Genomic DNA, 11,112 nt, shown 5'->3' on the forward strand with positions numbered 1-11,112 from the left:
CTTGGCTATTTTCTGTACGTCTGAACCCAAGTGGATGCCTCAGTATTGTGGACCACACCTTGAAAACGTGTTAAAAGGTGACAGACTCAAATGGTTCTGGTCATACATCTCATGTCAGATTCATCGCACTTCTATGGGGAGGCTATTCTGGGCTCTATTCTCTGAAAATTCACGTTTTATTTCCACAGCTTTGCAGATGAGGTGTGAGTCTATTTACCACTTTAACTACGGTACTTAAATAAAACCATTCAAGCTTTTATCATAATTAAGGCGCCCACCTGGAACACTCATCATTTCTTCATCAGTTTTAGTCAAATGGAGTGGAGGGAGAATCGAGCCCTGGTGGTCAGTTTTGAACCGCAGAATGTGGCTTTTTATCCAGTCCAGGATTGGTTTCAAGATCATATTATCCATCTTCAAAACTTAAGATGGGTTTGGCACCACTATATCTATGAGAAGTTTCAGGCTCCAGTCCCACTGACAAGTCATCACAGCCGCTAATGAGAGACCTGGTTGTTCACATAAAGAATGCTAAAAAATACCATCTTTCCATCCATTTAGACATCTCATTTTTGTGTTTACAATAGGAGTGTGTGCGCTCGCTTTTATTTTTATGTATTTATTTTCTACAGCTCACACCGCTTTTGTTATCTTTGGATGTTTTCAAGTAAATGTGACAGGACAGATTAATGGAGCCGAGCTGAAGCTTGAACAGCGTTTAACTGGCTCATTGCTGCCACCTGCTGGTTCAACATGTTCATACACACGGTATACAAAGCGCGGATAACGGGGCAGTCTTAATAATATAGGTATATTTTTATTTATAAGTACATATTCATTTATATCAGTTAATTGTAAAAAAAAAAAAAGAAAAAGAAAATTTACAGTAAATATATGAGCTACAGTCATTGTCAAGATCGTTTTTGAAATTTCCCAGGTGACAATCTGAACACTCATTCTGCCCTAATCCTCCCTCAGGTTTGGGACCAAATGTGTGTGTCAACAACAAAATCAATGGCAATGGCTGACTCTTGTATAACTCTTGTGACTGGTCGATCAGGCATTTGATGCAAGGAGACGCAATTAAGCCCCATATCCTTTGTAGTGTATTTTGTAGCCTAAAACGATTGACAACAGGCTTTTCTGTTATAAATGAAAAAAAAAAAATCCAGAAGGTTGACTTAATATACATGATTCACTCAATGTTTTCAACTAAAGTGCTTTGCTTTAAAACACAGTAGTTGCACCACTGATCTAAACCCAGCCACACACTGCAGAATAACGACTCGGAGTGGGTCTGTTGAGCAGATTTCCAGCCTGAATCTAACAATATTTCCCTTTTCACTTCTAGGTAATATTTTTAACCTTGGAGCAAAGTGGTCTGTACATTACTCTGTCGCTTGCACTCCTTATTGTTCCACAATCCTCCTTAAACCCAAGTGGGGAGACTGGATTACACTGCGTTTATCATCGCTTGTATTGTCTTGCCAGCTGCTCTCAAATCATAAAGTGACTAAAACCATCACTCCTTGTTTTAGTGTGTGCCTCAAGCCAAAATGGGGCAGTTGAAAGAGATCAACATTTCATGCTGGGTTTATCCCTTTCTGTTTTGCTTTGTGTGTTTGGACAGGGCACATTATTATGGAAAAGAGAATTGTGGGGGGGAGGGGGGGGTTCAAGGCATGAAAATGAAAAAGAAAAGCACTTCTATGGGTGAAAGAAATCAGATTCTGTGAAAGCCAAACTCAACGTCTTTAACAGCCATCCTGAGAAATTCTCCTCGATGGAAACATTCAATAAGTAAACCTGTATCATACACACATGTCATCCTGGAAAGATATCCAACTCAAATTCTAACAACTGCACTGGTGCTGATGCTTGCCCTGGACAAAGGTGACACTCAGGACTTGAAGTAACACTAAACTCTTAATAAAAGCACAAACATAATCTGATCAATACGAAGGACTGGGAGAAGACTCAAGTTCAACTTAGAGACACTGAGCTCATTACTTCAAACACAAAGCAGGGCTTTTCCAAACCACACCAAAACAGAAATGTAACAAGAGAGCTAAAGACCGATCAGAAGGACACACACACATAAAATAAAACAAGAGACACACAGTAAAGCAGGTGCAAGTGCAGGAGAGAACCCATAAAGAACGGCTTCAATACTTTATACAGCGGTGAGCTCAAGTACATCATAGCCCTCCACTGTGTTCGGATCCATCAGCAGTTCAGAGCTGTACGCTCACAGTTCTGCTGACATCCACCGTCGGATCTAATCGTTGCCTCTTGTGGAGGCCAAAAGAGACAAAGGTCAGAGGTGAAAGGGTGCAATAATCTGTCCCTTCTTCCTCCGCAAGGCCTCAGCTGAGGAATCTCAGGTGCTGCAAAAGTATCCAACCTGACCCCCCCCGCCCCAGTGTTGTGAGTAGTTCACCCCCTGTGTCATCAACCACCACCCACGCACGAAAAAAGAGTGACTAAATGAAAATGAACCAACTGAAAAATTGATGTACTTTGATTGTTTCAACTGGGTTTTTTCTTTCCTTCACCCTGGTCTGATAGCACAAATTTACATAGTGATATCAGACCGTTTCCCCTCCGTGAAGCAGGTGACAGCCAGCAGAGCAGAATCCATCCAATCCAGATTTCTGAGCGGTCGGACTGTGAGGAGTTCCGGCGTGAACGTCGCCATGGTTCCCTCAAAAAAACAGCCGGCATCAATCTCTGTTCCACCGTACTGTCTTTAGCTGGCTTTGATTCTCAGAACGAAATAGTCCTCAAGTATTTACAGTTTGACTTTAGAAAAAAAAAAAATAGAAGTGTTACATGCTTCATTTGGCATTGTAGAGTCACCACTTTAAGTCTCAACTGCTGTCCATCTTTAGAAAAAATATTTAACCTCTTATCCTTCGGTATATTGAAGCGTTCTACTGTAACTTGGAGAGACAAGAAGTCAGGGTGCAGGTGTAGCTGTGTGTAAGTGAGGGTGTGTATTGGTGTGGGTAGTAAAATGACTCAAAATGTGATGCTTCACTGCGAGTGCAAATAGCTGCAAGTACTCTTTAAAAAAACAACAACTATCAACACAAAATTGGGTTTCCGAGGCTTCATGTGCAGTGTGCTGGGGGCGTAGGAACATCGCGCATCACTGTTTGGTACAAACAGCTTACACAACAAAGAGGTCTTACTCAAGTGCAGTTCCTGTCTGGAGGTAGCGGTAAGGTGAGCTTCAATATGGGGAACTTGTGTCACAGATTAGAGCTTTTTTTTTATTGATATTCAAAGATTTGTTTTGTTGGCAACAACAAAGGTCTTGGTTTATCGTGTATGCCTGGTCTTTTTCTGTCGTGTAACCATTTAGTTTATATATCTGACCCAACTGAGCCGACCCTCTTCTGTAATGCCGGTTTGTCCACAGACACAGAGCAGGAATGTGCTGACATTCTGCGTTAGTCTCTGCGTACACCTCTCCAAATGACCTCCTATTAAAGCCTGCTGTGCATGTATTGTATGAGTGGTGGAGCGATGTGGGAATGTATTGGGGAATATGTCGTGCTCTCCGTCTCCCTCTCTTTGCAGCTCCAAATGGGGTGGAACACCAGCGTGTACTCTGTGGCAGGGGGGCTCATAGGGGCCGCAGCAGGTTGGGAGTCAAATTACAGGCTGTGGAGAGTGTACAAAGAACATTTGGGGGAAGGTCATTGTCTTTACATCATAGCAGGACACAGCAGCGGCAAAACCTCTGACGGCTGCCTCCAACGGAGGGGGGCGGAGTGACGGGAGCAAAATATGCGTGCACTTTGATGTTAGGCAGATGGGTCTGTTGAAGGGAAAAGACAACACATGTCGGCATGAGGATCATACAAGTGCTCAAATTACACATAGATGTGATTTTCTACAACCTGCAAGCTACTAAATATGGTTCAAACCTGAAACCCTGAATTAACACAAAAATAATTAAGAAAACAAATCAAAACACGACGTCGATAAGATTGTTTTTCTGTGCACTCACATCCGTTTTAGCATTCTGGTGCCCCCTGTTGGCCATTATGAGAGCAGTACAGTGGGACCTCTACTTACGAAATTAATTGGTTCCGGAAGTTGTTTTGTAACCTGAAAATTACGTAAGTAGAGATGCGTTTTCCATGTAAATGCCCTAATCTGTTCCAAGCCCCCAAAAATTCGGACATAATTTTTTTTATAAATCATAAAAATGCATCAAAACATGTAACAAATACATCTTTCGTAACAAGAGGAAATATTTTCCCATTGAGATGTTTTGTAACCTGAAAATTTTGCATGTAGAGACATTTGTTAGTAGAGATCCCACTGTATTACAAAGGGCTACAGTCACATATCTGGAGACCATGTCAATGCTACACATTTAATGTGATTGTTTGGCACATTTCAAAGGGTTTTACATGAGAGGGAATAGTGCGTTTCAAGTGATAAAACTCATCTCTACATCGTAGGCTAATGTATCATTTAGGTATTGGATCATATACGATCTAAAATTTCAAAACTAACCAGCACAGAATGCAAAACTGATGCTTCGTTGCTCACCCTTAGTCTCTTGATGCCGGCCCGGGTAATCTGTTGGCAGTCGTAGAGCTCGATGCGATCCAGACTATGGCAGCTCTTCAGGTGCTCCAGAGAAGCGTCTGTGATCAGGGGGCAGTTGTCCAGTTCGATCACCTCCAGGCGATCATGGGCACAGGGGCCGCTGCCAAGATGTCTGATGCCATCATCAGTGATCAGCTCGCAGTGAGACAAGCTCTGCAGGAACACAGTTTCAGCTTCATTAGTCAACTGCATGTGCTCATCAAACCTACAAGAACAAAATGTGTTTAACGGGCGGACGCACGCTCACCAGGACTTGCAAACGAGGGCAGTGGATGGACAATTGTATGAGAGTTCCATCTGTGATCTGGGACCACAACAAGCATTAACACTACTGCCTCCACTCAAGAGTTGTGCAAACACTATTTGAGGGTTTTTTACCTGAACACATTCTTCTAAATCCATCTTTTCAAGCTCATGACAATTCTGAAAATGAAATAAGATACAGAGGAGAGAAATGCAAACATTTGTTCATTAATAGGCCTTAACAGGTAGAATACACGATTACATAATCTCATTTTGATGCAGGTTGAAATGCAAGACAAAGCAAAATCTCACAGAATGTGTGGTACATTATCACATCATGTCAGTGAAATATTTCCTTATGCTCAGGGCCTTAATCCTACTTGTGCTTGTAGGCAGAGGAATATTTCTTCTCAACAATCTCAACTTTTAGCTGTTTCTTTGTCTCGGCTTGAAACCAAAAGGTAAAGGACACACGCACCCTTGCTAATGTAGTGAAGCCCACATCTGTAAGCTGAGAGCAGCGAGCGACTTCTAATATTCTGAAAGCAGAGTAAAGACATTTTTTTATCCAGGGAGTCACTTTACAGAAAAGTGTGGAGAGAAAATTCTCATCAATTTACCTGAGTCGAGGACAATTCTGTCCCAGGGCGTGCAGGATGGCATCTGTGATGTTGGCACAGCCCGACACACACAGAGACTGCAGGCGGTGACAACCCCGGCAAATGGTGATGAGTCCCTCATCTGTGATCTGCTGTTTACACAAAGACAAAGTACATGTTTGTGGGGTCACTGCGGGAAGACATAACAAATTGACTGCTTGGTTTGCACAAACATGCACTTCTGAGAGTAAAACAGGAGGATGTGGAACACCAGAGACAAGAACCAGGAGACAGGGACAGATGATGAATGACCCCACACATTAATTCTACAGCTCCAATAAATAGCTAAATGTTGGACTTACTGAGCATGTCTGCAAGTTCAGCGTGACCAACTCTGGGCAGTGAGCCCCGATATGTTTCAGAGCCTCATCCTCAAGCTGTGGAAGGCCAAAATACAGTTATTTTAAATAATGGGAACGTACAGTTGTTAAAAACATTATAAAAAGATGCGTTACCGAACTGAAGCACATGCAGAAATTTAGCATTACAACCAAAATTAAATACTTTAGTTATTTTGAAAAAAACCTCAGTTGTTACTCATTCTTAAAATTGCTCAATATAGCAGAAAGACTTCTTCCAATAAAGCTACACAATATCAGTGCTTTCAAACAGAAATTGAGTGACCTGGGGCATTGAACCGATGACGTTTCACTATATTGCCCCATTTCCCAACTCATGTGATTCCAATCTCTGAGATATTGCAACAGTAACACTGGAGCAATCCAAACACTAATTAGTTCAAGGTTAACAGCTAATCAAGAGTCAACATCATCAGCTCTGCAGGTATAAAGGAATCCAACCTGAGTGCATCCTTTGAGGAAAAGGCCTTTGAGTCCAGGGCAGGACCGCACCAGTGCCTGGATGCCATCCTTGCTGACCTGATCACACCAGGAGATGTTGAGCTGCTCCAACAGGGGACAACCCTCACTGGCAGGAGGAGAGTGGTGAGCAAAACACACCATCAGACATTCAATAACGTTATCACACGAGGTCACTGCGTGACCTTTCTCACCTGAGAGCTTTAAGTGACAGGTTAGTGATTGAGGTACAAGAGGCGAGGTCTAGGTGCTTCAACTTTGGACAGAACTTACTGAGGCTATTACACGTGCTGCAAAAGAGAAAGACCGTGAGAGTTTTGCGGCTGGCACAGCAATTTTTTATACGTTTGACCTGCGTAACAGTTCCCGTACCTGTCGGTAATCTTTGTGCAGCCATTTAAACTCAGAAGCTCAATGTTCCTGCAGTTCTGTGCAAACGTCCTAGAGGGGAAAAACAGGACATGCATAGAGCCAGTCTGAGCGGGCACTTCAGCCATTCCCAGTTTTCCCAAATCTCACCTCAGGGCACTGTCACCCACTCCGAGGCAACCCCGCAGACTCAGTTTCCTCAGGAACCCGCCACAGCGCTTGGAGATATTCTCCACAACGCGACCCTGCAGCAAATTACAAATACACTCAGCGGGACATGTTAAAAGTCAATTCTAGAAAAAGAGGAAGGCAGCAAGATGTTTTTAATCACCTCGATGTCCCTCTGAAAGTCAAAAAGGTCAATTCGTTGCCAGTTGCTGCCGTCCAAGGCCAGAACATTCCAGGACTGAGAGTAGGATGAGAAAATTCACACCTTTATGATCCAGAATTATCTCAGATATATAAACACACACACACACAGACACACTAAAAGCACAGCAAACACACATGAATACACATGTTGTGAACACAGACTCACCCGTGAAACCTGGGCACAGCGGCAGAGGGTCACCACATCCAGAAAGGAGAAGATTCTGGAAGACAGACAGGGATGGTTCAGAGACCCTGACCACTGCTGCTAGAAGCTTCCTCTTTGTATTAAAGTCTGACCCCCGCTCAGCCACGCTTCTGCTTCTGCTCACTGCACAGAGGTGCGAGTCTATGTGCTAATATTGTCTTTGAGTGACAGAAGCAACAGAGCTGCGTTTGCTCCGTTTGCACAGGTGAGACATATTTACACAGAGTCCTGTCCTAAAAGGAGAATATCCGCCTCTGCCAAAAACTGGTGGAAAGCTATAATGCACCAATGCAGTGAAAACTAAATTAGTGCCGAAGACGGGCTGCGATGGCTGCTAGCCTCACAAATCAGGATGATGAGTCTGGCCAAGCAGCAGAGTCAGCAGTCGCAGGAAAGCCAAGCTTGATTTATGGCCTTCAATTCTTGTTTTCTCATGGGCTGTGGTATTTTTTACCCCTTATAGAAATGCTTTATCAAAGCAAGATCATTCTAGAATCAAACCACCTGAGCGATGAAAGTGCTGGGTCAAATATCCATTTATTCTGTGGAGGGATGTGCTGAGGGATGGCTCTCTGACTGAACCGTCACTCACCGTAGCAGCAGCTCTTTGGGCAACTTCTTATTAATGACCGCCTCATCACTGTTGGCGAACATCTGAAAAGGTGCAGAAGACAGTCAGAGTCACGGTTTCATCATAGGCAGGGCGCTGCCTTCAAACCCTCACCTCACTCATGAAAGCAACACTAAATTGTTACAATCTCATCAACAAATGATAAGTTGTCATGGGGAGTGGGGTTCTGAGTCTTCTCCACAAGACAAGACTTTGTACTTTGAACTAATGAACTGCGCTTTTCTCTGGGTTATTTTTCCTTATTTTGTTTAATTTTGTTCACTTACAAATTCACTGGAATCATTTCCATGTAAGATTTATGATAACTTTGCCCCAGATAATGCACTAATGCATGGACTAAAGAAGACCTGAAAATATAATGACATGATTTAAAAGATTAATCAATCAAAGGCTGTCATGTTCCATGAAATTAAATTATGGCGTAATATTCTCGGCAGATTTCCAATTAATCAGATATTTTGCGGTCCACAGCCACACAGTGCTCCCTTTTGCATTCCGAAAAATGTTTGCCAAATCTGAAGTATTCTAAAGTACTCCAAACTAACTTTTAAAACAATAATTGTTCCAGAGGGGTCGAAAAATGTTGCAGTACAAACATTAAAATCTGTTACTTACTAGATCATTCGAATGATATTAGCAGTTTTGATAAAGAACTTTAATAAACTACTCCTACTCATTCACACTTATTTTGAAAAGAAAATCTTGCACAACTTCCGGACAACTATGCAGGCAAATGCAGCTGGCTTGACCAACGGCTCCGGTGCAGCTGTCGGTCCAGAAGGTAATGGCCTGAATCTTTGAGTCGTCAGCTGTTGCACCGTTAAAAATAAATAAAACCACGCACAAATCCCATTCCGTCAGGGGATTAAACCCCGCAAGTGGCGCAGACGACAGAGTCACCAATGTCACCGACCACACACACACACACACACACACACACACACACACACATCACCGGCCAAGTTTCCTCCGAAATATTCAGCCACAGTTATGGCTGCGGAACAAAGTTGATGGCAAATACAGCAGCATCGTGCCTGTGTGTTAAGGAAAAGCGCTTCCAGAGCTACAACAGGTTACGGTGGATTATGGCAGCCCGGGTCCATTTGTTGACAGTGCGCTCCCCAACACGGGGTGAACATAGCAGCCGGGACCGAGAGGCCCCCACAACTGCAGCGGCCATGGCTCAACAATCTGCCTCATTAACCCGACAAATGGCGTGTCAAAAGCAAACAAAACTTCACCCGAGCAAATATGTGGGGGGTTAGAACCACTGGTCTCCTTCGGAAAGTTGGGTCAGCAAGTTGCTGAGTGGAGAAGAGGCCCGTGTCGCTGTCGGAGCTGTGCTCCGCGTAGCCTCTTTGTTTTGACGGCGCACAGGAAAACGAGGACGGCATTTAAAGAGCTTTCAAGAAACCGTCCCTTTACCGCTGGAGCACGCAAAACATGTCGACTTTGGCGTTTGGGGCAATAAACACGGGGTCTGTTGTGTGTGTTGTTTGTAAAATACACGAGCCTTTGACCTAATCCCAACCATGGACTGCGGAACCTGCGGCTACAGCCTGGCTAAAAACGCCGTTTTACAAAGAAAAACAACGCCGATTGCCACACAGACTCGACTGTAGTGTTTTTAATGTTATCCGCAACGTGTGGCAATAACTGTCAGTTCTCATCTGTGGTCAACTCACCTCAAACCGGCTCCGTGGAACACCGTTTACCTCCTTCCCCATGTCGGACACTGCTTACGGACTCGATTAATTCCGTATTCGTTGAAAGCAGACGCAGAAACGGGTGCTTTTGCTCCTCGACTACCATGCTACCATCTCCTTGGTAGCATCTGGGGTGGCGATGTAGCCGATTTCTCCCTGTAACAGACGGAAAGCCCTCCTCTGTCTGATGAAAGTGGGCTACGGGAAGCAGCCAGGTCTCTTATCGGCTCCGTTCGGCCTCTTCTCCTCAACCTCCCCCTGCACAGCTTCTGTCCACACACAACACAATAGCGTGTCAGGAGTAGCAACCGAAGGGCTTATATGGAGCTGCTCCTACACCTCGTTTTAAAATGAATAAATATCCCGAAGCCTTTGACTCTGTCGTCGACGAGCCAACTTCCTTAGTGGCTGAGCATTTAGCAACAACCAGCAGGGCTTCTTTCTCTCTCGCTCTCTTTTTAATTTTGTTTCAGTAGGAAAACAACCAAACTAAATTTTTTAAAAGTCAGCTTGTCGAAATGTTTTCTTTGCTAAAACGACACCTTCCGGAAAAAAAATTGATATAACTTGGATTGTATTTGTTATAAATTTGATGCATTGGGATGAGAATCGTCTAACACTAATGCATTTTAAATGACTTCATGTGTTATTGTGTATATAGCTAATTCCATCTGTAGCCTATCCCAAATAAAATAAGTTTAAATTACATGAATGTGTTTCCTTTTAATTCATTTTCATTTTTAGTTTTTTGTTCTACAAAGACGCTATGTAAGATCTGTTGACCACCCAATCACACACTACCCTTTCAAATGAGCAGTAATCAATAGCAATGTTGACTAATATGTTATTATTGTTAGGAAACGTGCATGGAGAAAGATATTATTTGTGTTGAAACGCCACTTCCTGGTTTTAGTTGACCACGCCCCCGTTGGACAACAGATCCAATCATCATGCAGAGCAGGCAACGTTATAAAACGATGCGTATTTATCAGCAACCGTTTATATTCATCTTATTCCTAAACACAAGCGGTAAGCTATGTGTTATAAAACGTGCAATACCTATAAAGAAAGTTTCACAACACTGATGTAACTCATATTGTCCAATTGTGCATCATTCTGATGTCACAAACCTAGTCTCTGGTCTTTCAAACTAATTTTAGTTTACCCGAATTTACATGTAAATAATTCTACATTATATTGCTCAGTTAATCCGTCATCAAATGCAATATTTAAAAAAACAACAACTGCAATATTTGAAAAAATTAACAATATTAATTAGGCCTATAACTTGTATGCCTGATAGATAGATGAATAGTCTATCTATCTATCTATCTATCTATCTATCTATCTATCTATCTATCTATCTATCTATCTATCTATCTATCTATCTATCTATCTATCCACCCACCCACCCATCCATCCATCCATCCATCCATCCATCTAAATAATAAGTGCAACGAAGGGTATAGTCGTTAATAAA

The 11,112-nt window shown here is 42.8% G+C and overlaps 1 protein-coding gene across 2 annotated transcripts; it reads right to left on the minus strand.

Moving 5' to 3' along the window:
- Positions 1-3,003: 3,003 nt before the first annotated feature.
- Positions 3,004-10,433, minus strand: fbxl20 (F-box and leucine-rich repeat protein 20). Of its 2 annotated transcripts, none has more exons than XM_011604172.2 (15): positions 9,612-10,433; positions 7,888-7,949; positions 7,257-7,311; positions 7,050-7,124; positions 6,869-6,963; positions 6,722-6,790; positions 6,544-6,639; positions 6,332-6,458; positions 5,834-5,908; positions 5,493-5,620; positions 5,351-5,411; positions 5,008-5,052; positions 4,877-4,933; positions 4,570-4,782; positions 3,004-3,826 (listed from the first exon to the last, which is right to left on the minus strand). In XM_011604172.2, the coding sequence occupies exons 1-15, from the start codon at positions 9,651-9,653 to the stop codon at positions 3,719-3,721; spliced, it is 1,308 nt and encodes a 435-aa protein (XP_011602474.2). In that variant the 5' UTR covers positions 9,654-10,433; the 3' UTR covers positions 3,004-3,718. The 2 variants fall into 2 exon arrangements, with proteins under 2 accessions (XP_011602474.2, XP_003964854.2); XM_003964805.3 differs by having other exon boundaries at positions 5,493-5,623; positions 9,612-10,429.
- Between the last annotated feature and the right edge of the window lie 679 nt (positions 10,434-11,112).

The sequence above is a fragment of the Takifugu rubripes genome, chromosome 5 (genome assembly GCF_901000725.2).
Source record: "Takifugu rubripes chromosome 5, fTakRub1.2, whole genome shotgun sequence".
NCBI classification, from domain to species: domain Eukaryota; kingdom Metazoa; phylum Chordata; class Actinopteri; order Tetraodontiformes; family Tetraodontidae; genus Takifugu; species Takifugu rubripes.

What these genes read in the sequence shown, in the direction of transcription:
- fbxl20 (XM_003964805.3), bottom strand. Translation starts at nt 9,653, where the DNA reads ATGGGGAAGGAGGTAAACGGTGTTCCACGGAGCCGGTTTGAG. An exon ending in ACTTTCAGAGGGACATCGAG is followed by an intron (nt 6,964 to 7,049) that starts GTGATTAAAAAC and finishes AATTTGCTGCAG; the next exon opens with GGTCGCGTTGTGGAGAATAT. An exon ending in CAGAATTGTCCTCGACTCAG is followed by an intron (nt 5,412 to 5,492) that starts GTAAATTGATGA and finishes CTCTGCTTTCAG; the next exon opens with AATATTAGAAGTCGCTCGCT.